The following is a 27042-nucleotide window of genomic DNA, read 5'->3' as shown; positions in this document are numbered from 1 at the left end:
ACTGTGTAGTATTGAGCCTCATGGTGGAGAAAGCCTGAATATTAGAACTAACTGCGTGCCTAGTATCATGAACAGGATGGAACTGCCGGGGAAGATCTGGAAGTAAGGGATGATCGGAATTATGAAAAATCTTATGCAACACGCATAACGAACTAATTGAACGACAGTGCCAGAGATTGATATCTAGATCAGAAATAAGAAATTTAATAGACCATAAGTTCCTGTCCAACAAATTAAGATGAGAATCAGCTGCTGAAGACCAGACAGGAGAACAATAGGCCTACTTGAAGCATGATAGAATGAAAGAATTAAAACACTTCTTCAGAATAGATTGATCACCAAAAATCTTAAAAGACTTTCTCACTAAGCCAATTTTTTTTCTTTTTTTTCTTTTTTGCAATTGAAGAAGACACAGACCTAATATGTTTCTCAAGAGTAAATTTGCTCATTTTGTGTGATGTCCGACTTCTGTACGCATCTTCTGAGCATCTCCTGTGTTGTTTGTGTTATTTACGTGATTTTAACCATATATTGGTGAACATTCTTCATAATAAGTGATGGGTCCCAAGAAAGGGAGTGGTAAGGTTGGCAGTGAGAAGAAAAACGCATGATGATGATAGAGATGGAGCATGAAATTATCAAAAACCATGAGTGTGGTGTCTGTGTTAGTGAGTTGGGCCACCATTACGAGAGGAATACAACGATGATATGTACAATCCTCAAACAAAAGGATGTAATCAAGAGCACAAAGCCTTCCAAAGGCCTAACCATCATATCTAATTTATGGACTAATATAAATGATGAGATAGAGAGGCCTCTGTTAATATGGATTATGGAAAAGCAGCTGGCCGGAGATAGTGTTACTGAGTCAATCATTTGTGAGAAGACCAGTACAATCTATGAAGATTTGAAACAAGGAGAAGCAGCTGAGTGTGGGGAGACATCAACGTCAGTGGAGACATTCAAAGCTTGTCGTGGATAGTTCGATAATTTTCAAAGCGAACTGGGATCCACTTGGTTGTGATGCATGGAGAAGCTGCGAGTTCAAATGTGAAAGCTACTGAGGAGTACGTTGAACGTTTTGCATTATTAATTGTTGCGAAAGGTTAGATCTGTACCAACCGTGTGTCACACAATTGTACATAATTCCTTTTGTATATATTATGCTTATATCTTCGCTCTTCCCTCGCACTAAAACGAACATGAAAATTCATGTCTGGTTTTGCTCTGTGATATTGTCTGTCTCTCGAACATGTTATGTCCTGTTGCCTTGAGGTTTTGTATACAAAGGAGAGTGTTCCTTAATAAACAACTCAGTCGATTGCATCCTGCCTTTGAGTTCACAACCTTCTCTCGGCTCGTCACATTGGTTACCCCGGAGCGACTCGCTCCTCCTGCCTTCCTCACCCCCCCCCCCCCCCCGCCTCTCACCAATGTGACGAGCCGAGAAAAGGTTGTGAACTCAAAGGCAGGATGCAATCGACTGAGTAGTGAGTTGTTTATTAAGGAACACTCTCCTCTATATACAAAACCTCAAGGCAACAGGACATAACATGTTCGAGAGACAGACAATGTCACAGAGCAAAACCAGACATGAATTTTCATGTTCGTTTTAGTGCGAGGGAAGAGCGAAGATACAAGCATAATATATACAAAAGGAATTATGTACAATTGTGTGACACACGGTTGGTACAGATCCCTCAACAAGTCTTCAACCATGATGAAACTGGCATTTTTGTAAAAAAAAAAAGGCTACGGAGGACATTCATCATGGCTGAAGAGAAGAAAATGCCGGGCCATAAACCCATGAAGATTAGATTGGCTCTATCCTTATATGCTTATGCCAGCGGTGACTGCTAGATCAAGCAACTGTTGATGTATCACTCCGAAAACCCACAAGCTTTCAAGAGTCACAAGATCTTGAAAGAAAAACTTCAAGTGATGTGGCAAGCTAATTCAAAGGCATGGGTTACCAGATATTTTTTCACAGATTGGGTGAATCGGGCCTTTGGTCCTGCAATCAAGAGATATTTGATGAAAAAAAGAACCTACCATTTAAATGTCTGTTCATTCTAGACAATGCCCCTGACGACCCTCCAGGTCTTAAAGATGGCACTCTTGATGAATTCGATTCCATTAAGATTCTCTATCCCCCCCCCCCAACACCACTCCACTCCTCCAGCCCAACAGGTTATTTCTAATTTCAAAAAGCTGTGCACAAAGCATTTGTTCCAAAAATGTTTTGGTGTCACAGATAGTACCAACCTCACCCTTCATGAATTTCGGATGGACCATTTCAATGTTGTAAATTGTTTTAAAATTACTAGTGATGTATGGCACTGTGTAATGCGAAGAGCCTGAAATTTAACATGAAAGAAATTATGGCCAGATTCTGTAGCTGAAAGGGATTTCGAAGGGTTCCATCCACAGCCTGACCCTGAGCCCATTGTGTTGGAAGAGATTGTGTCTCTAGGAATGTCCATAGGGGCGGAGTTAGATGAGGCAGATGTCAACGACCTTGTCGAGGAGCATCAAGAAGAACTTACAACTGCGGAGTTAATCAAGCTACAGATGATGCAACATTCAGAGGTGTTACAAGAGATCAGTAGAGAGGAGGAGGTCAAATTAGAGGAATTTATATTTCAAGGAAGATTAAGGAAGTGTTAGCTAAGTGGCAGGATGTTTCCAATTTCAATGAATAGAAACACCATTGTTTACTGGTCATAGTTCAGCTTTTTTTTTTTAAAGACACTTCCCTGACTCATTTCCGCAACATTTTTGAATGGGGGCAGAAACAAAACTCCTTAGAAGGGTATTTTTTTAAAAGGCCTGCAGCAAGTGAAAGTGAGGCAAAAAGAGCTAAGACAAGCGAAGAACAGTAAAAAAAAAAAGAAAGATTAAAAAGTAGATAAGAAAACAAATTTAGAAAAATACAGTAAGTTAAGTAAATTTTAAGTTTAAGTGTTAGGCTTTGTGTTAGGAACAGTATACTCTTCTTCTATTAGCGTGCTTTTTTCCCATTCGAATGGGGTGACACTGTTGCCTTTTTTTTAAGGACTTTGCTTTGTCTTTTGGGGTGGACCGTAGTCCCGACCGGCTGCCCTGCCTGATATCGCCTAGACCCCGGTAGCGTATGTTTGTGTTGTACCAGCCACCATCGCCCTTCCTCCCAGCAGTGATGAGTCATGGCATAGTTAGGTCGACAGTTCGAGACGTGTGAGGTCCCTGTTATGTTTTAGGTGTTGGAATGGCTGTGTATGTGTGTGTATTAGTCTGTAACACCCATTTGCTTTATGCAAACCTATACGTCGATTACATACCTAATCCTAAGGTGTCTACACGGATAGAAAAGTGTCCTGCTTTCTGACTGGTCGGGTGCGGAGTTGAACCCACATCACAGACTTCTACGAGGTCCAATTCTCTCTCCCTCCCTTCGTCCCTCCCTCCTCCACCACACACATTGCCATTAGCTGCTATCGTTTATCTCGAAGGTAAGAACTCCATACATCTTATTGCATATCACAGTAATATTTTATATAATTTTGTGATTATATGTAAAGTATGTTTATATGGTACAGTAATTATAAAATATGTTATTTCACTGTTATTATCATTGATTTGGGAGTTTTTAAGAAGGTGTGACCTGGGAGTGGATTATTTTTTTTTCTAAGTTATTTTATATGGGAAAATTGACGCGAGATACGAGCAAATTGATATATGAGCATGGTCCAGGAACAAATTATACTCGTATGTTGAGGTATTACTATATATATATATATATATATATATATATATATATATATATATATACAGTATATACAGGTATATATATATATATATATATATATATATATACAGGTATATATATATATATATATATATATATATATATATATATATATATACAGTATATACAGGTATATATATATATATATATATATATATATATATACAGGTATATATATATATATATATATATATATATACACAGGTATATATATATATATATATATATATATATATATATATATATATATATATATCTTTTTCTATTAACGTCTTTTTTCGTATTTGTATGGGTTAAGTACGGTTGCCCTCTTTTTGAAGAACTTTGCTTTGGCTCTTTGGAGGTAAGACGTAGTCCTGATCGGCTGCCCTGCCTGACATCCCTTAAAACCTGGTAGCATATGTTGGTGTGTTGTACCAGTCACTAGTGGCCCACCTCCCAGCAGCGAGGAGTCCTGACACAGTTAGATCGACAGTTCGAGACGTGCGAAGTGTCTTCTATATTTTTTAGGTGTTGGAGTGGCTTTTTGTGTGTGTTTATTAGTCTGTAACATCCATTTGCTTTAAGCAAACTTATCCTGAGGTTTTTACATGGATACCAAAGTGTCCGCCTCTCTGACTGGTCGGCTGCGGATTTTAACCTGCGTCACAGACTTCTACGAAGTCCGAGCTTGCTGTTTGTTCACATGAATAAATATAATCATTTGATAGACTAGAAGAACTCAATAGAACTGCTCTACTGTAGAGATTCGTAAAAATAAATATTATCGAATCTAGTATTAAAAAGATAAAGTCTGATTGTGTTTTTAATATTAGTGCTGGTTTGTATAAATTGGATAATCTTATCATGACCAATATTGTTCAACAATTCAGAATTGTGTAATTTCAGTTTACCTGTGTTGTGTTTATGATCACTTTACGTTCAAGTACAAATTTTGGCTGTGGGTTGTTTGATTGTCTGACAATGCTAGTTAGCTGACAAGGTTTTTCTATAGCTTCTATTATTGCTCAATTTTTTTTTATCCTATTTTACTTATTGACGTCCTTCAACTGTGTCTCAATTTTTATTGTTGCCTGGAGTGTATTAAAATGCACGAAAGCGCTTGGTACTAAAGCTTTTTGTTATTTCCTACTGGCTTATGCTATATATATATATATATATATATATATATATATATATATATATATATATATATATATACCCTTATTTCAGTTTTCAAAATCTGGTCACCCTGTGCATATTAAAATAGTTGCAATAAAAACATTTTAGACTCATCAAGTAGAATTATCGTCAATTCAATGTTATGCGAAGTAATTGAAAAGGCTCATGGTGTGTGTAGTTTTTATTAGTGTCATAAAGTAGAGTTAGCATGCGTAACACCCAAATCATTAGGTGTTCTTTGGGTATATATAAGCCCACCACTGGTTTACATGGTGATTTTTAATAGTCTTCCAACGTTAAGGGCATAAAACAACATTGTTGTTTCAAAGGCGGAAGAGTAAGTTTTACCCAAGAACGTTGACTTTCAAGGTAGACTGAAGCATTTACCTTGAACCCCAATAAGAAAGCAGGCATATTCTATGAGTGTTCTAACAATTCACCCTCAGGGTTGTGGTGGCCGAAGTGGTAACGTCCTTGAGTGGTGAACACCAGACTAAGGGTAAAGTCCCACTCAACCTCATTAGTTTCTTCTTTGGTTGCTGCAACCTTACCATCCTTGTGAGCTAAGGATGGGGTGTTTGGAGGAGCCTATAGGTCTATCTGCTGAGTACTCAGCAGCCATTGCCTGGCATTCCTTGGTCCTAGCTTGGAAGGAGAGGGGCTTGGGTGCTGATCATATGATATATGGTTAGATTCTAGGGCATTGTCCAGCTTGATAAGGAAATGTTACTGTCCCTTGCCTCTGCCATTCATGAGCGGCCTTGAAACCATTAAATAGCGCAAAATCACTGATTTAGTTGTAGACAGATTAAACTCAAGGATAGCACTAATGCAAAACAGTCAGACAAAATACTGCTGCCAAAAATCGAAAAATCTAAAACTTAATTTCTTCAATCACTTCAGGAGGATTTATTATGGATTATGTAATATATATATATATATATATATATATATATATATATATATATATATATATATATATATATATATATAACTAGTCCTTTTGTCTCAAGAACACAATTATGATCTTTCCACTTTGCTGTAAATTGCCGTGCTCCCTCAAATTGGACATAGCTTATTGATTTGAAGAAACAGTAAGCTATATCTATTCAAACACTTTTAATTCATATATATATATATATATATATATATATATATATATATATATATATATACATACATATATATATATATATATATATATATATATATATATATATATATATATATAATATGAAATACGAACAAGTAGCTGGAGACAAACCAGCAATAATACCACTGATAATACGCTATTTCAAACGTACCAATTTTAGTTATCTCGAGTCAGAAGGGGTCTTCAACATTTATTTCTAAAATATTAATAAGCTGTGACAGAAAGACGCAGGCAGTTTCATATACTTTCAGCAACTTTCAGGTCATAAATCATTTATGATGAAAAACTTAATGATTAAGAATGACAAAATTGTAAGATTTCTTGAACTGTCATTTTACCCTCATAGTGCTTTGTATCATTTCGGCACAGATAGTCATGTCGCTGACACATGTTCTCTGAGATTCACTGCTTAGCGAAAGCCCTGTAGGGCTGACAGAAATGACCAAGTTTTTTTTTTTTTTTTTTTTTAAACCTAGTATATCCTTTATTAATAAATTATTATGCAGTAAGTATCTTGCTATTCATTTGAGGTTTTCAAGTGTATGATAACAATTTGTCTCGTTTTTGCTGAGATGGAGCTGTGATTTCACAGTCTGCCAAGGTCAGTTAACAGCATTTGGAAAAGCTTTTGGTGGTCCTTTACATATATCAGCCAGGGTTCGCTGTATAACAACTAGGATTTATGAAAAGAACAGATTATTTTGATTTTCACTGAAGATAATGTCTTCTACCACAGTAATCAATTGTTCACATTTTGTGATGTTTTCTTCTGTAATACGGTTAGTCTTTTCATGTGTGATGAGCTAAATGTATTTCTAAGTATAGCCTACTCAAATTTCAAAGGCATAATTCAGAAGTTATGTGTCTTGCACTTCTGCCCTAATTTTCAAGAACCTATTTGGATGGCAGTCCAATATGATACCATTTATTGTATTTGAAGTCTACAGTGCTCTTCTTTTAATAAAATGCTACATGAGTACAGATCCTACTTTCAGATGAGGCTAGCGAATCGTTGCTCCATAGCAGCTAAATGTTCCATTAAAAAAAAAAAAAAAGATAAGTATGAACCCTTTTTGTAGGAAGTTGAAGTACTTAGTATAACCCAGAATGCGCTAAGTTCAGCTTAATGATAAGGGAGAAAGAACATGGTCTCTGAAGAATCTGGCTTTCCGTGGTTGGTCAGCTTTTCACTCAATATTCATACAAACTCCTTTTGAATTGGCAGCACTCTTGGTTTTCGTTGAACATTAGGTAAAGTTCCTGGTGGATCAGATGTATCTATTTTATTGATGAAACAATTTGTTGAATTACTACATTGCTTGCACCAATAGTTTCAATGTCCAGAAGAGTTATCAAACAACCTCTCAACTTCGTCGAAAGTTGACAGATGATCATCATGTAAGTAACTGACCGGGACACGTTGTGTCTGCTCCTGTAGGCTATTAGGCTACAACTTTAAATAGGCTTTCGTCCACAACGGTCAACCTATTACACGAACGAATCAAATCATATATATATATATATATATATATATATATATATATATATATATATATATATATATATATATATATATATAAGCAGGTTCGACGATGGGATTACTTGTCAGCTTATATGAAGAATATCATTTTGATCTTGTCTTGCTATTTTTGTGTTGTCTCAACTTGGACAATATAAAGCCTAATGACGTTAAAATAATCTCTTTTTAGACACTCATGGAGTAAGTTAGTCATTCTACATGGCAATATTGAAAAGCCAAATATTTTACTGTGGTATTCGTAAGATGGTAGCCTATGCACCTTCTCCCTACACGGGGATTTGTTGACCCTCCAAGTACTTTTCTATTTCGTAAAATTGAACTGCAATTTGGTCAGAATCTTGGTTCCTTATTGCACCTATGATATCCTTAAATACTCATTGCATAATGGAATAAGTAACTATGACAAGGCAGTTTTTAGAATGATTTATTGTTAATTTATTCTCATCATTTATTTATTTCCTTATTTCCTTTCCTCACTGGGCTATTTTTCCCTATTGGAGCCCTTGGGCTTATAGCATCTTGCTTTTACAACTAGGGTTGTAGCTTGGCTAGTAATAATAATAACAATAATAATACAATAGTCTGTAGCAACTTCTCGTACAGTTCTTAATTCCTGTTTTCAAGTGTATCAGGTAAAGGTTAGATTCTTTGGGGTGCAGTGCATTGGTAGAATTGTTTTCGGTAAGGCAGTGGCATATTGGTAATATTCAACTACTGATAATGTATTTTTGAGAATTACTAGTTGTTGTAACATGAGTATCAGTAAATATGTATCTCCATATCACATTTTTCCATCCAGGAGAACCTCTCTTAAAATGCTTTTCTTGATATCAATGAGAGAGAGAGAGAGAGAGAGAGAGAGAGAGAGAGAGAGAGAGAGAGAGAGAGAGAGAGAGAGAGAGAGAGAAGGTTCGCTTTGCATATCTTTTACTAGGAACATAGTTTAAGTCAAATGTACGCTTTACGTTATTGTTTTTAGAAAATAAAACATTTCATGATGGAAAAAAAATAAATATAAAATTAACTACCTAAAAGTGAAGTCGTTTAAAAACATCATAACCAAATTACTATACATGTTTGTGTATATGTAAGCATAGAATAGAAAAAAACACCCAGTTCTACAACAATTTTATTACATGCAATAGCACGAGGAAACCTGCTGTCAAAATGAGTTCTATGGAATGCATCGCCAGAGAATTTCCATCAAGGCAAAACAGTACATTCCGGAGAACGAAACAAATATTTGTCAACAGATAAACAAATTGTTATAAAGAATCTTCCAGATTACTAATTCACAGATATATTCTACTGAATAATTAACTTTTGAAGTGAATAATAATTACCTACATAGTTTGCCATTTGCATTTGAAATTTGACATCAATGCGGTAATCTTAAACAGCTGTATTTGAATTGAACTGAAATGCCACAGAATACCGACTAAACATATGCAAATGATAGTCTCTTGCCACCTATCAGTTATCAAATGATATAGAGTCTGACCAATAATTTGGTCAGTAGAAATTTCAGAGATTAAAACTAGCCGAAAATGTTTTTATGTTGAACATGTTTGCACAAGTCTCTCTTCATAGTTTATATATAACAGATCTATTTTAACGTTGTTAACAATATTAAAATATTTTATATTCATTATTGGTTACTTCTCATATTTATTTCCTTTACTCACTGGATTATTTTCTTTCTTGCCGCCCTAATGCTTGTAGGGAACATTATTGAGAAAGTTATTTAACCAAAGAGTGAAAAACATGTAAGAAATTGATAATCCTTGTAAATTCGTGAGTTTAAACAAAGTATTTGTAACCTATTAAATAATTAATATATATGGTATTGATTAACCATAAACTATTCAATGTTTCATAATTAGCTGATGGTGGCTGCAGATATTCATGAAGTTACCCATAACTTTGACAACTACAATTAAAAGCCTGGTGTTCCCTAATTAACTGATGTAGTGTAACTTGAAAAAAATAAGGTAAACATTTCTCTTGGAAAACCTTATTTCCTATTCAGTTTGTCCTCTGAAGACATTAGTTGTGAATGTTGCCATATTGGTGTATCGAAATCACCTAGCGGTAGTAGTGATTTGGATTAGGTGATGACAAGATCATGATTACTTTGTCCTGAATTGCTGTTTGATGATACAAAATTGACAGCTTATTTCTTTTATTTGTCCAATATTGTCAGTGCATATGATTTTGTATACTTTGCCACAGTAGTGTGCTTACAAGTTCCATAAAAAAAGTAATAAAATTGATTTAGTGAGAGAAAAAAGTGCACCATATTTATGAGGTTCCACAAATACTATATCCAGACTGGTATCCGTTATATCACCTTTATTTTTTATGAATTTATCTTAGCAAACTTCCCCTGAAATGTGGCAATCCTACAGTGTCAGGCAACACAATGCCACAAATATTTCTCCTGTCTCAAAACTTAGTGTTGGATACAATTTAGAAACGCTATCTCTGAAAAGTTATTGCAGTATATGTCAGGTAAGCACAGTATAGTTGACTGAAAGACATGAATAAAAGGAACATACTGTAGCCTAATGTTTGGCAGTTTAATTCGACATGACTGGGCAGTCCTTCCTTTCTATACCATTCTGCAAAAGTGAAATAATGTAAATAGTAAGTCTGCTCATACAAGCTGTATCTAGCTTTGATTTTTGTTTTATTTCCCTGACAGAAAAATGCTCTGAAAATCACGGATGTCAAGAAATATTTTCATGAAAGGACTGTCCCAGTGAGGTTACATCATGGTATTATCTTTCAGAATTTTAAGGTTCTTAGGCATCAAATAGCTGTCTATGTGGCTTGATGAAGACTACAGTTTCTCTTAATATTTTGTACTAATTAGAGAAATATTGTTTAATGGCTCTCCCTAACTTCCAAAGAAATTAGGAATTTTCATAATCCCATTGATCTGACTGCAAGAAAGTAGGGTTTGGTGTAAAGTGGTTAGTGTTGCTAACTGATTATCTCATTTATGGAATTCTAAACTACAGCAAATCATAAGGTAGTTTACTAAAGAGCTAAATCTACTGTTTGTTCATCCTGTGATTTAGCTAAACTAAACAATAAATCTAAGGATAGTCAATAACACGCTTACTGACTCTTAACATGTAATATATGGGAGACATTGTATTGTTTATCATAAATGATGAATATGAGGCAATTACCTATTATTGTTTCCATTCAGAAAGCTAAGCCATGTATTGCCTGATTGCAGCAATGCAAAGAAATACTATGCCTTTTGAAAGGCAAAATATACATAAATAGCGTCGATGGAACTCTTATTCTATCTAGTAATTTGAATTTAACAGCTTTTATCGTGAATAAAATTGTCTATATGTATTTATATACAGTGGATTTCGCAATTGCGGCCATAAATAAAATGAGTGAATGATTGTCATTGTTTCTAAATATACTGAAAGAAGCAATCGCTCTGTTATTTGTTAATTATGCAAGAATTTCTATACTGCACTGCCGTCTTTACAGTCTATTATAGCTATGTCAAGGAAGTTTAGTTCTAGTCTTGCAGAGCTATTTGTAATTACATCAGTAACCTTTGACACCAAAATCGGTCATACATACAGGATTCGAAAAAAGCAGAGTAACTATGATATAGGCTAATCAGATTTTACTAATTCTAACACCATAGCTTCCACCCCCAAAAGACAGGGTAGCGTTATCATTCACAACACAATTCATAGTGCTGTTTAACTGAACACTTAGCCATGGTGAACTCTTAGACTATTTCTGTTCGTTTGACATACGTATATCGAGGAAGAAAGTGGAAGTTTGTGGCAGTATAGAAGAAAAACAGTCCCAGTATTCTACCTTTTTTTTCAATTCTTACCAACTTTAGCAGATGACGTAAAATACTGAAATTTCCAAGGCAAACTGAAGAAAGGCTACGTCATAATGTTAGTCACCAAAAATCTTTGTGGCCTTGAAGCACACTAGAAATATCAAATAACAGGTTCATGCCTATAGAATGTTACATGCTTTTGGTTAAATCCGAATTAATTTGCATTGTATATAATTCGAAAAAAAAAGGATGAAGTTGATTCCAAAAGCATTTTATTAGCTTCTCTGTCATTGTTAGATTATCATGAGGGACTTGTAAGTAACTAATATGGCTTTTACCAACACTTAATATCAGTCACTATATCCTAAATACCTAGTTCAATGGGAAACTCATAAAATATCACTAAATAGTCCATCTCTCAAATGGACTTCCCATGGAAAGGCACAAAATCACGTGAGATTATCTAGCTTATATAAGCTACATATATAAGTAAGATGGTTTGGCAGTGGTCATATGGCTTAAACTATGAGATAGGGGCAATACAGATGTTTCAATTAAGCTAATGTCTATTTTTCTAAAACTATATCTAGTTACATCATTTATCAGATGCTAGAGAGCAATATAGGTTACGTTTTCGGAATCCATATAACATTATCTCTCCACAAGATTTTCTGAACCAATGCATTGAGGGAGTCATCAGAGCCACTGGGATTTTCTCTGAACACTTTTTCACACAAGCGTTTATATTTGTGAAGTTCGGCTACCAGGGTCTTGGTATAGAGGGGATCTTTGCTTGCATGCAGTGTTGCTGCATTGTAAGGAAATATTCTCACCCAGTCTCCACATCGAGCTGGACATCGCTGGGGACCTCGACCATCACCGCGTCTGGATGATGGTGGTCGCGGTCGCCCCGAGAGGTCCAAAAATTGTCCTCGGCCCACTTTGCTCAGGGATGAGAAATTTTTACCCCCTTGGCTGTTAAGAAACTGGCGACGCACCCTTTGGAAGGTTGTGTTGAAGGTCACGGGGACAAAAGTATCGAGGCTGAGTTCCTCAGGTACCATTGGGTCATGAGACGTTCCAGAAAATGAAGATATAGAGCGACGGCGCCGGCTACCAACACCACGAGAGCTGCTTGATGTACTCAAGGCTTTGGAGTTAGAGGATTTCGATGATTCCTTTTTGTTGTCTCTCAGATTTTCGACACTAGAACTAGCTGAAGAGGAGAACCGTGTTTCAGAAGGAATCTCCGTAATTCTGTACGAGCTGTCTTCACAGTCTTCACATACACTGCTTCTAGCATTTCTTTTCTTTTTAATGGGCTTGAAAATTTCAACGTTGTCCATAAGTTTATCATACTTATGTGACTCAAAGGCACTATAAACATCACTATTTATAACAGCAATCTCCTTTTCAGCGTCTTTCTTGTTATGATTTTTGTCGCGAGTCAATAAGATGAGAACTGGAGGCTTAAGTGCTCGTGCAAGTGGTTCAGAAATTTTGGGCGGACCCAGAAGATCAAATAGATGATGCAGCATTGGTTTTTTCACCACTCGATCAACGTCACAGTCATAACTTAGTGATGGGCATCGATTCACTTCCAGTAAAGTTGGTGTTAGGGTGTCATCAATCTATTGAAGAAAGTAAGAAAATAATCTTAAGCAGTATTTTTGTAGTTAAAGACAGCTATGTCAAACTTTTATAATGTTATAGGTAGATAAATTGAATTCAGTAGTAAATGTAGAACCACAAGAGGACTTGATCAAACCACATTGGTAGAGACAAAAGATAATGAAGTATTTTATTGAAGTAGCCAGTGCCATTTCAAAGCACTTTCCTATTGACTAAAATTTTATGAACATACTTATTTTTTTAAGTTAGCTTTACATAAGATGAGGATTGCATACCAGAATATCAAAACCATAGAGTTCGAAGCAGTTGTGGTGATGGGGAACATGACCAACTTGTGTTATAAGGGTCAGGGAAACCATGACACATACACGTTGCCACAGCAGCCAGTCGCGCTGGCCAGTGCTATCTAAGTAACGCCGGAGTTCTCGAACTGTCCATTTGCACCCTGAAAGGAAGACGATGTTAATAGTTATTGTAAATTGGACATTTCTTTTTTTGATGTTATCAACATCAAAGGAAATCCAAACGTTTTAGCTCCTAAGTACTGCTTTTAATTTCGTTAAGTTTGACATCTTCAACAGACGCTGCATATTCTATTGTAAAATGTTGACAGAATGGTACTTATTGTGCAGCGATGTATTTAAACACCATTTGCATTAAATATCTTTAAATAACATACCCTGTAAAATTTTAAAGACAGAAAACTGGTATGACTGAAAAAAACACCAGAGCCAATCAAGATCTGAAACAGGAAGCGTTGACAGTAAATCCTTTGTAATGTTTTCAGAAATGGATTCTTACCTGCCCCGACTCTTTCCTTCTCGGTTCTGTATCCGGGAGCCAGTTTATTGAGTGAAGTATTGGTAAGATGGCTGAAGATGTTGTCAAGGGATGATAAGTTGTATTTTTCAGTTCCAAACCTAAAAACAGTAAATCAGTGATAGTTTGATGACATTTCAGTTTTCTTCTTTGTTTCATCTATTTAGGTAAAGTCTGAAGTTTGTTGTCAAAGAACTGGTTTTCTATTTTCAAATGACATGGAAATGTTAAGGTAATTAATCGAAGAAGAAGGTATTTGTCAACATCCATCTTGGTGATAGACTGGTAATGATGGATTTTAAAATGAGAGGTAGAAAACCCAAGAAGAGAAAGAGGATATCTAGAATCAAGGTTTGGGACCTTGAAGGAGAAAAGCGTGAGCAATTTAGGAAGATTGTGAAAAACAGACGACTGGAAAGGTTGAGCTTAGAGATGGGAAAGGGTAACGGAGTGGAAAATGCTGTACTTGGTTGGGTATGAAAGGATATGTGTAGGAGAAGCAGCGTAATTAGTGGGAAGAACCAGCGGATATGGCGTATCGAAAGGAGAAAAGTGGTGATGGAATGGAGGTGCAAGAATCAATTAAAGAAATCAAAAGCATCTAAAGACTGGAAAATAAGACAGGCATATTGAGCAGAGGAACAGTACAGATAAGAGGAAAAAGATTCTAGGAGGAAAGTAGGTATAGCTATTGGAAGAGTGGTAGAGTAGTTAAATAAAAGGCTAGGAACAAAGGAAGGAAAAAAGGATATCTATAATTATTTCAAACTCGAGGAAAAGTAAAGACAGGATTTTGGGCAACTGCTAGGCATCAGTGATAGAGATGGAAACATATTGTATAAGGATGATGACATTAAAAGGAGATGAAGAAAATATTATAAGCAGCTTTTGAAAACTGAAAATGAGAAAAAGGAGCTGGGGGAAACTCAAAGAGTGGAAGGGCCAGTGATGGCGATATAGAATACAAACGTGAAGCGGTGATTGAGTAAATTGAAGAATGGTAAAGCACCAGGCCCATCAGAGTTTCAAATTGAAATGGTCAACATACTAGCTACAGAGGGGGAAGGATGAATGCTTTTGATTTATTGAGAGCAAAATGGGAAGAGGAAATAATGCCTAAAAAATGAGAGAAGAGTCTATAGGTATTTATATTTAAGCAGAAATGTGGCATCATGGAATGTGGTAACTAAAGGGGAATTAAAGTAACAGACCATGGTTTGAAAGTGTTTTATATATATATATATATATATATATATATATATATATATATATATATATATATATACATATATATATATATATATATAGAGAGAGAGAGAGAGAGAGAGAGAGAGAGAGAGAGAGAGAGAGAGAGAGAGAGAGAGAGAGAGAGTAAGGATTGGGAAACAGATATATGGATTCATGAGGGAGAGAGGGATTATAGATGCCATCTTTATAATAAGGCAGTAACAGGAAAAGAGACTAGAGGGAAACCAGAATCTCTTCTGTGCTTTTGTAGATTTAGAGAAGGCTTATGATAGACTACCAAGAAAAATGATGTTTTGGTGCTTGAGGAAGAGGAAAGTCCCGGAGAAGTTGGTTAGAATGGTAGAGATAATATACAAATGAACAAGGACTGAAGTAATGACATCTATTGGAGAAACAGAAACCTTTGAAGATAGTGTTGGGTTACACCAGGGATCAGCATTAAGCCCGCTTTTTATTTGTGTTGGGCTTAGATGGGTAAGTGAAGGGATCAGAAATGATGATTTGGTGATTACTGCTGAAAATTATGAATAATTACAGAGAAAGGTGGCAGCGTGGCAAGAGACTTTGGAAAGGGGTGGATTGAGGGTAAATGTGGATAAGACTGAAGCTATGGTGTGCAGTAAGGAAGGTAGGGGCAGGATAGCCATACATGAATGTAGAGGAGCAGTTATATTACAGGTAGAACAATTTAGATACTTGGGATCTACTATTAATCAGAGGGAGGATGTGAGGCTGAAGTTGAGAATAGGATAGAAACAGTATTGGGAAAGTGGAGAGAGGTAGCAGGAGTGGTATGTGATAGGAAAATGCAAATCAAAGTAAAAGTCAAGATCTATAGCACAGTAATAAGACCAGAGATGATTAATGGATAAAAAAAGCTTGGGCTTTAAGACGAAAAGAGGAAGTAAAACTCGAGAGAATAGAGATGAGAATGGTAAGGTAGACTATGGGAATATCACTGCTTGAAAGATTGGAAAATGATGAAATAAGAATTGCCGGTGTAGTAGATATTACAGAGATGATAAGAGTGTCACAACTGAGATGGTGTGGCCACGTGTTGAGGATGAAAGGTGTAGAGGGAGTGAGGAGGGCTTCGGGGAGATCAAGAGAGAGGCAGAGAATTAGATAGCGAGATAAGGTGATGGATGATATGGAGAGAAGAGGTTTGGTGGAAGAGGATGCCTTTAATAGAGGGCACTGGAGTGGGCGCAATAGGTAACTGACCCCTTAATGTAGGGATAACGGTGTGGAAGAAGAAGAGGAGGAAAAAGAAGAAGAAGAACTTGGCGATAATCTATTCTTTGGAGAGTTTTCTTGAGATACAATATGGCCAATATTAGTAATTATGCTAATTTTATCTTAACTCAATTTTTTTTTATCTAAGACTGATAAAAATGGAGAGATGTGCTTTTAGATAGGTGAAATAGCTGCTTGAGTTTATAAATCAGCTGTAGGGAATGAGATGTAAATACTTTTTGGAATTATCAAATGTTAACTATCATTCTCTACATCCACGTGGTATCCATGAGGAACTATTTCCCGTATAAATGATCAAAATAAAATGTTTAACGGCATTGTTATCATCTTATCCTGGAATCGACTCACTTTCTATTTTACCTATGGAAACTTCATCTGTCATTGTTATCTCCTATTAGAAAAATAGAAATTAAAATCATTATTATTATCATTATCCAGGCTACAATCCTAGTTGGAAAAGTAGCATGCTACTAGCCCAAGCCTATGGCACCAACAGGGAAAATAGCCCAGCGAAGAAAGGAAATAAAGGAATGACAAATAAACTATAATATAAGTGATGAATGAAAAATATAAAATATTTTAGGGTCAGTAACAACGTTAAAATAGATCAGTCATAAATAAAATATAAAACGAGACATACGTCAATCTGTTCCACAAAAAAGAATTTACAAAATGTTTGAACTACTAGTTCCACTGATTCAACCACCCGATTAGGAAGATCATTCTACAGTCTGGTTACAGATGGAATAAAACTTCTAGACTTTTGTGTAGTGTTGTGCCTTTTGGTGGAGAAGGTACAACAGTTAGAATTCCTGCATACGGGATCGTACTGTCTAGGGAAATCTAAATGCAATGGATGACCTGAGGCATGAAAATTTTTTTGAAACATGAATAATGAACTAACTGAATGGCGATGCCACAGATTAATATCCAGGTCAGGAATAAGTAAATTGATAAAGCGCGAATTCCTATCCAACAAATTAAGGTGAGAGTCAGCAGCTGAAGACCAGACATGAGAACATTATTCGAAACTGGTTAGATTAAATGAAACATTTTTCAAGATCAGACTGATCACCGAAAATATTAAGTCTTTCAATAAACCATTGTTTGTGCAATTGAAGAAGAAACAGACCGGATGTACGTCCCGAAAGTAAGTTTGCAACCAAGAAGCACACATAATTTAAAATGAGTTGAATATAATTAAATTATAAATTTAAATAACTTGAACATTCCCTTGACCAACATCAATTATTCTCCAAGTAAACGTAAAATAATTGTTTCCAATGTTGCTCTTTAAAAGGAAAATTCAAACCATTATAAGATACCTTCCCCTTGGCCTAATGGTAATGCAAAAGAAACAAAGTTTATTCGTTTACAGTAAATTTTTATACGGAATATATCAAAACAAATTTTATTTTTGTCTGGCTTAGATATTTGGAACACTGTATGCCGTTAAATAGCTTGTTTAATTCAAGCTACTTCGATTGTTTAAGTTAATATATTAATCTTTTAGCGACAACTTGAAAAATATCATTACCTTTTCTCCTTAAAGGTTAAATACGCTACTTCCGACTATTAATTGAAAATGAATAAGAAAAGGTGGCAAAATACATTCCCTACAAATTTTGATAATGTGATAACAGGCGGAATATGCTCTTACATTAAATTCGCGACCGACACTCTTTCTGAAAACACTTGGTATAGTATGTCGTGGTTACATACTCTAAATTCTTACGCTTGAACTAATAATTGTGATGTTATTTCAACAGAATGGTAAATTTTAAATATAAATATCACCATTTTGGTATAAATATTCTAATCACATCAAGGAGGTAAATATTGGAAAACACAATAGTGTAACACTTTCCATTTTGCTGCCATCTACAGTTCGTTTCGTGAAGTGTTAAGGACGCAGTAAAGACGACTACTGCCATTCATTCTTGGATTTTGATATTTTGTGTAAACAGTGACAAATGCAAGACTCGGTATTTTAGCGTTTCCGTGTAAGAGCTGGCAGTGAATTAAAAGGTATGTATTCCGTAGTAGTTATCTTACACCATTTTATAGAGTTGCTTGTTTATTTTGGTTTGTTTTAACCTTTAATTGATTGGAATAACAATTGTTTGTGTAGCCTACTTTTGCAGTATATTTATCATTATCAGTGCGACACAACATTATTACCCTTGCAGTGAAAGTTTGTAGTGTAATAAGTAATAAATTTAACGTTTTGAATTTAAAAAAGTTTTTGCGTTTACCATTAAATAATGGCTTAATACGACTCCCTGTAACTTCGGCCACACAGGAAGGGAGACAAGACCAGGTTGACTCCATGACATTACGTTGGCAATTATATTTGTGTTTTGAATTCAAATGTAAGTAAAGTTTCTCTTTAGGTAGAACTAAATAATACTTTGCAAGCTTATCCTCTCTCTCCAGGGAACGGTATATTGTCTACTGTAGACCAAGAGAGAATTGGTAGCCTAAAGGTCAAAATGAAATTAGAATATCTTCATAGGGAGGGAAACTTTGAATTTACGTAAACATATGGCAAGGGAAATAGAACTTCCTTTGCATGCATAATATAGTAACTGTAAGGAGACTGTACTTTTGACGTAAAATATATTTGTCAAGTGTTCAAATTTGTAATTATATGATAGTTCAATTTCTATCCAAATACATGAACCATATATTTTTCCTACTTGCTATCTTGTATTTTATGAATTTCTGACCATGATTATTGGGGCAAACCATTCTTTTATGAGGTTTTGGGCCCCATTATATAAAGACAATATGGGGGACATTAATTTGAAACCGGGTTGTTTACTCTTTTGGGGTGGAGAAACGCCCCCCCAAAAACCGAGTAATTTTCAAAAATAATAATGGCTCGAAATGCAAACAAACATAAGATAACCAGTTGGAAAAATAAGTGGCTGTAAATTAAAGTATCATAATAATTTATGATTCACTTCACGTCCTTCTAATGTTTTTTGGTTCGCCGTGTTCGCTATGCTCGCAAAATTAACGTTACATCTCCTATGTTTTGGCAAGCGCTGGGCCACATGTCGACCTGTGCACGCTAGCCCCGTGGGTCATTATTTCGGGGATATTTTTTTACTTTCACGTGGCAACAATCTATTCACTGAATGTAAAGCATTTTCATTATAATCAATTGCCGACAACATTGAAATTACACCAAATTAGGAAAAAAAAAAAAAAACATTAAAGGTTCAGGTCGAGGCTTCGCCTTGCCCTTACATCAGCTCCATAAATTTCTAGATGTCGGTTAAGTTTAAACTGAAGTGGAGAGAGAGAAAAAAGGTCTTTTGAAGTAAAACACCAGGGAACTTGTACATAGATTTTGGAAGCTCGTAATTGGTTAAAAAGGCCCGGTAATGATTGTCATGCAAAAAAAAAAAAAAAAAAAAAAAAAAAAGGCTGGCAAAAGAAAATGCAAGCTACGCATGCGCAATAACTCTCCATCAATCTCCCAAATGTAAACGATGCAGGTAGAGAAAGAATTAGATTTCACATTTTAAAAATCGACCGATACGCAAGTTATTATGCCCCAGTCCCATTAAGCACATAGAGAGAAATGCCAAACTAGCCAGCGCACTTGTCAATTTCTTATAGCAAATTCCAGTTTCGCTTGTCCATCCATCCACATACCAAGGCATTTCCCCCAATTTTGTGGGGTAGCCGACAACAAACAAATGATAAAAAGGGGACTCAACCAAGTTCGGCTGGTACTGCTAGGGTGCCACAGCCCATCCTCCCCCGTTATCCACCATAGATGAAGCTTCTTAACGTTGAATCCCCTACTGCTGCTACCTCCGCGGTCATCAGAGGCGACCGGAGGAAGCACTAGGGCCTACCGGAACAGCGTCACAATCGCTCGCCATTCCTATCACCCAGAGCTTTCTTCACTCCATCCATCCATCCACCCAAACCTTGGACTTCCTCTTGTACTTCTCCCATCAACTCTTGTATTCATCACCTTCTTTAGCAGACAGCCATTTCCACTCTTTTAACATGGCCAAACCACCTCAACACATTCATATCCACTCTAGCTGCTAACTCATTTCTTACACCCGTTCTCACCCTCACTACTTCGTTCCTAACCCTGTCTACTCGAGATACACCAGCCACACTCCTCAGACACTTCATCTGAAACACATTCAATTTCTGTCTCTACGTCATTTTCATTCCCCACAACTCCGATCCATACATCACCGTTGGTACATTCACTTTCTCATACAGAACTCTTTACATTCATGCCCAACCCTCTATTCTTTACCACTCCCTTCACTGCCCCCAACACTTTGCATCTTTCATTCACTTTCTGACGTACATCTACTTCACTCCACCATTTGCTGTAACAACAGGCCCCAAGTACTTAAACTGATCCACCTCCTCAAGTAACTCTCCATTCAACATAAATTCAACCTCCCACCACCTTCCCTTCTTGCACATCTCATAACCTTACTTTTTTTACCCACATTAACTCTCAACTTCCTTCTTTCTATCTCATACCCTCCAAATTCTGTCACTAATCGGTCAAGCTTCTCTTGCAATTAAAGTATATATTAACCTTCAAATTATACCTTAGACTTTCAGTATCGAATTATGGAATCTGTTTTTTTTATTAGTGATTTTCTTTTTTTTTGTCAATAGATCAGTTTTATACACAAATCGTTGGAAGGTATCTTACTCTGAAAGTAACACGTTAAAAGTGTTTTTTTTTTTTTTGGGGGGGGGGGAAATTACTTTGAGTCTGTTTTTAGCTGGCCTCTTGCTCTCCATCTTGATCGTGAACAACGGAATAAATGATGAGTGCACAGGGAAGGAAACACTAGCACTAATTATTGCAATTTTCTGACAAAATTAGACTGGAATATAAACACCTGCACTCAGACCCATAAAGTTGTTGGATAGTCTGAAAATTGTGTACATTGGCCAAAATTTTGATTGATTTGGGAAGTTTGTTGAAGTTGGCCAATTTTGTTTTAAAACTAAAAAAAAAGAATCCTGAAATTATTTAAACTTGGCAGAAACTATTCGATTTGGCACAGACTGTTCAGATTTGGCATAAACTGTTTAGATCTAGCTCAGACTCTTCAGATTTGGCACAGATAGTTCAGGTTTGGCACTGACAGTTCTGATTTGGTATAAACTGTTCAGATCTACCCCAGGCTCTTCAGATTTGGCACAGATTATTCAGATTTGGTATAAGCTGTTCAGATCTAGCTCAGATTCTTCAGATTTGGCACAGACTGTTCAGGTTTGGCCCTGACTGTTCTGATTTGGTATAAGCTGTTCAGATCTAGCTCACTCTTCAGATCTGGCACAGACTATTCAGATTTAGGATAAACTGTTTAGATCTAGCTCAGACTCTTCAGATTTGGTACAGATAGTTCAGGTTTGGCACTGACTGCTCTGATTTGGTATAAACTGTTCAGATCTAGCTCAGACTCTTCAAATTTGGTACAAACTATTCAAATTTGGTATAAACTGTTCAGATCTAGCTCAGACAATTCATATTTGTCACAGACCGTTCTGATTTGGTATAACTGTTCAGATCTAGCTCAGACTCTTCAGATTTGGCACAAACTGTTCACATCATACGGGGCAGTGCCTCTCGTGGTCCCCTATCTGCCCATGCTTTACATCCTACTTAACCTCAGTTCCTGCTCGCTCTCTTCCATGCTGTTGTCCAACCTCTTCAATTTTACCTCGTAGTGTTTCAAGGATTTTCTCTAAATGCACCTTGGGTGCTGAATGGCCTAACAAGCCCCATTACCGGGCTAAATAGCCCCTAATCTATCAAAATGATCCAACCCAAACTGTTCATATTTGGCACTACACTTCTGTTTTGACGCAAATAGTTCAGCTTTGGCACAAATCGTACATATTTGGTTGATGCTGTTCAGGGTTTGCCCAAACTGTTTAGATTTAACTCGTACTGTCCAGATTTGACCCATACTGTTCAGACTTGGCACAATTTGTTCAGACTTGGCACAATTTGTTCAGACTTGGCACAATTTGTTCAGATTTGGCACAGTCTGTTCAGATTTGGCACAGTCTGTTCAGATTTGGCACAGTCTGCTCAGATTTGACACAATCTGTTCAGATTTGACACAATCTGTTCAGATTGGCACAGACTGTTCAAATTTGACACAAACTTTTAACATTGGGGGGAAACTGTTTACATATGTGTGAAATACTATGACAACTTATAAATCTATTGATGATTCTAATGGAATGCTCTCATTTGATAAAATTAACATAATTTATATCGATTGTGAGCTGCCAGCTCTTTTTCCTTATGATCAGTGTGGTTATCTGTGGATAAATCTTCGAAGTTTGTACAAATTTCAAAAAATATATCGGGGCCAGTTATTTAACCCATCAAGTTTTGTTATGATGAATATAATCATGTGCATAGTATATCTCGTAAATCTGACATCTGTGTATTAATGATGATTGGTAATGATGTGGTTTATTGGAACAGTATACATTTAATAATTTTGACTTAAAAATTTTTGGGGGTTAATGCGAACGGTTTTGATTTTCATTAAAAAAATATATTTGAAATATTCAGCAGTCTCAAAGTTATGTCTATAAATAGATAGTATTTAAGTTTTATATAGAAATGTATAACAGACCCAAGACTTGTTTTGAGTGTCAACAGAATAATTCGCTAATAAATTAAATAATTTGATGTAACAGAAATATTGCAGTGTTCATTTTCAAGGCAATAGTATATGGCCAATGAAATCTTCGACATAATAAAACTGCCCTGTTTTCCAGTTAAAAAGATTGAAAGTAATCTGGAAGTAGGTAACAATGACACATGTTAAGGCTGAAATTGATGATGAACGATAATCAGACTGCATGGTAAACAAGTAAAACTCCCATGGTTCCATATGGGCCTTACCACAGGGTCTTTAGCTATAGCCTACTCAGTTTTTAGTCTAACACTTTTTCCTGTTCCTTCCTTCTATCTTCCTGCCCAACCACTCAGCGTTTAGTTCGTATTGCAGCTGCAGGTGTTAACTCCAGTTGTACTGGGCACTAAATGACATGCCCCACCCCTCCTTCTCCACCATAGGGCCATATGGCTGAATTCCAATCCAATCTAACACTTAGGGAATTGATTTGTGCATCTGATTTTAATTTTTTCCAAAGTTATCTGGAAATCTAATTCGTTTACTTTCGTAGATAAAAAGTTTGAGATAGTAATAGATTCTAAAAAGGAAAATCTACTTTCCTCTACTTCATCATGAAAGTTGTGGATTATTGTAATAAATAACACTACCTTACGATGCCTTCGGTATACATGTAGACGGTCAATGGAAGAAACGAAGTGACCAAGACGTAGAGGCGGACATCACACTTGTATCCACCTACAAGAAGTGGATTACCTATATACCGCTGGACGACAGCACTTGATCCGTAACTCAGTTCATGGAGATCCTGCAGAAGAAGGAAACTTTTACTCAGAATTTTGTTCGGTAGTTACAGTACAATTTGAACCCAAATTTACAACATCACTTAAAAGCAAACTTTAGAATAATCGAGGACATTACTATTATCAATTGAAGCGTTTGAAATCGTGAAGGAATATCTTACCTGGAAGATAGTTATGCCCCGACCCTGAGAACTTCCTATAGGTTTGCAGATCCAAATGTTCTGGGGTGTGTTATCCACTGACATTTGCCCAGAAGGTTGCAGGGTGGAGGAGACACCTAGGCCTATGTGCTGACCTAGTGCAGCCTGGTTTTTGGCACTCTGGTCCGCTTTATTCTGGTGATACATAAGACGTGTATACTCGGCGACCAGTTTTGTGTACTCGCAGGGTAGGAGGTAGGTAGCCGGTCTTTGGAAATAAGAGAAGGGAAGGATGGTTGACGTCTTTTATTGGTTAGTTTTTCTGTTTTCCTTATTTAAAAAATAAAAGAACAATCGGGTGAGAAAATTATGGTTCTCTCTCTCTCTCTCTCTCTCTCTCTCTCTCTCTCTCTCTCTCTCTCTCTCTCTCTCTCTCTCTCTCTAGTATATATAAATATATATATATATATATATATATATATATATATACATATATATATATATATATATATATATATATATATATATATATATATATATATATATATATATATATATATATATATATGTATGTATTATGTATGTATAATCACACATAATCTGACATTTTTTCTTCATCTTAAATCAGTTCTCTTCATACTTGCTTCAGATTATCATCTTTGTAAGGCCTAAATGCTGAATGCCTTGAAATGCATAATAAAATGACTGTGAAGCCACTGTAAATAAGGTAAATAAAGAGGGTAAATTTTCCTTGACGAATTATCCTTATTTTGCTCTTGATCAGGATTTAATTGCTTATGTTATTAAAGTGATATGCATTAAGGTGTATTTATTGAATGATTAATTCGTGTAATGTTGGGATTTATTAATTTGAAAGTACCTTTGTTTATTTTTTTTTTCTTTTGAATCGTAAACTGTCATTGGTTTTTAGGATACCTATCACCGGTGGTTGGTATTTGTCATACATAGAATATATTTCTAATTGTTTTTGTTTTCGTTCTCAGATCCATCATGAATTACAACAACCGTGGTGGGTAAGGACATGCGAGTTCAAGAGATTTGGCTAAGGTTACCAGGTGAGTGTATCGCTGAATTTACGCCGGTAAACCACAATGAGAAAGTGTATTGATAGCTTCTGAAGTGTAGACCTATCTCATTCTGAACGTTTAGAATATTTTGTAAAACTAAAAGAGGTTACCAGGTGAATGTATTACGGAATGTACTCTTCCAGGTGGTTCAAGAATATTGAGTTTAGCTGAAAGAAGTTGGACAAAAATTTTGGTTTTTAAGTATAGATTAAAAACAAAAAGCTATGTAAAATATACCTGAATTTTAATTGATATGTACAGATTAAACTTACATGAAGTCGAATATCGACCCAAAAACGTGTTTCATCTTCTGCAAAGATCGCGCAAGGCTGTCCTTCTTGCAAAGTCCGTTTGCTCTTGGGATGTGATTTATTACCTGTAAATGGTTGACGCAAAGTTAGATAATTTTACAAGAGGCAATTCTAAATAGGAAGATCAGTCCTATGAAATTCAGTACAGTATAGATCTAGAGTAACAATGCTGGTTCATTGCAAACCCATGATGTTCCTAAAACCACAATGTTAATATAGAATGCAGATAAACCTATGAATCTGAAGGGTTATAAATTCTTACTAGTTTAGTTGTAATTGTGAAATTTTGCTATTATGCTTAATATGAAAGGTGCTGTGTTAATACAGACATTTAATGTGGGTTGGTAATATTCCCAAGACTAATAACTGAAATTCCTCGGTAGGTGAAGTATGTAGCAATTAGGAGAAATTTTATAGGTAAAATGAATAATAAGATATGTAGATAGAAATACAAACAGGTGACCAGACATAGTAAAGATTAACAGTATATAAACTTCACAACTATAATTTCGTGATGCTGATGACTACGTTTACTCGAATTAATTTTTTTCTTTTTTTGGCCGGAGATTTTGATATTTCATTTATACATTTCTTTTTTTCATTGTACTGTAAGTGATATTTAACATCATTATCTGTCTGTGACCATCTCAGTTGCTACATATTGTTTTCTTTGTATAATTAACAGTTTTAAACGCCTAAATTTATAAGTAGAATAACGTTATAAATATTGACTGAAGGTTTATAATATTAAAATAGCTTTACAAGAAACTAACGAGTAATTCTGCATTTGCAGAGAAGATACAATATTAGAAAGAAAAGCAACTCCACATCTTTAAGAATCTAATGGGACCCACGTGGCGTGACGATATCTATGAATGTAAAACTGTCACATCAACTGTTCATTAAACGAGACATCGTTCCACTAGACCATGTCTTGAGTGTAACAGCAGCCACAATAATATTCTATTCTGACAGACGAGGAAGCAATATCGTCAGAGCATTTAACGATGACCTGAGTAATGGTTTCTTGGTGCACCATGAAGCTCGGTCATCAAGATTTGGCTTTTATTTGTCACGATCTCTCAGATTGCGGGACTGGAGAGGCTCATCTATGCATATCGAATTTGCAATTATGCTCTGGCTCGTGGTGCAACTAAGCATTGCATGTTAGTCACCGTAGTGAACAGACTATTTAAAGGTTTAAAGGCCGCTCATGTCTAAGGCAAGGGACAGTGACATTGCCATAGAGATTAATCACATGATAGCGTACAAGCTCCATTTCCACCCAAACTAGGACCAGGGAGGACCATGCAATGGCTGCTGAAAACTCAGCAGGTAGACATATAGTCTCTCCCAAATCCCCTATCCTTAGCTCACAAGGATGTTGAGGTTGCAAACACTAAAGGAACTAAAGAGTTTGAAAGGGACTCAAACCATAGTCTGCCGATGACCAGACAGAGACGTTGCCAATAGGCCACAACAGTCAGTTTATACGTAGTAATGGTGCTTCTTATAATCTTTGTTATAATAACCTACAATGTCAATATATATGAAACCCCGTAGGGCGGTAGTGCGAGCAGTGTAAGAGTTGTGGTAGCCTATTGGAAAC

General features: G+C 36.0%; 1 protein-coding gene across 1 annotated transcript in view; it reads right to left on the bottom strand.

Annotated features, from left to right (window-relative positions):
* Nucleotides 1-11282: 11282 nt before the first annotated feature.
* The window catches only part of LOC137638603 (tubulin polyglutamylase ttll-5-like), a 194022-nt gene continuing 178262 nt past the window's right edge, over nucleotides 11283-27042 (bottom strand). Inside the window, exons 3-8 of the mRNA XM_068370826.1 lie at nucleotides 25395-25498; nucleotides 24056-24302; nucleotides 23742-23899; nucleotides 13904-14022; nucleotides 13378-13547; nucleotides 11283-13101 (exon numbers count right to left, since the gene is read on the bottom strand). Coding sequence (XP_068226927.1) covers nucleotides 12097-13101; nucleotides 13378-13547; nucleotides 13904-14022; nucleotides 23742-23899; nucleotides 24056-24302; nucleotides 25395-25498 — 1803 coding nt within the window. The 3' untranslated portion in view covers nucleotides 11283-12096. The remainder of the gene's footprint in view (nucleotides 13102-13377; nucleotides 13548-13903; nucleotides 14023-23741; nucleotides 23900-24055; nucleotides 24303-25394; nucleotides 25499-27042) is intronic.

This window comes from Palaemon carinicauda, chromosome 1, assembly GCF_036898095.1.
Source record: "Palaemon carinicauda isolate YSFRI2023 chromosome 1, ASM3689809v2, whole genome shotgun sequence".
Classification (NCBI taxonomy): Eukaryota; Metazoa; Arthropoda; class Malacostraca; order Decapoda; family Palaemonidae; genus Palaemon; species Palaemon carinicauda.
This window is presented reverse-complemented; position numbering and strand designations above follow the sequence as displayed.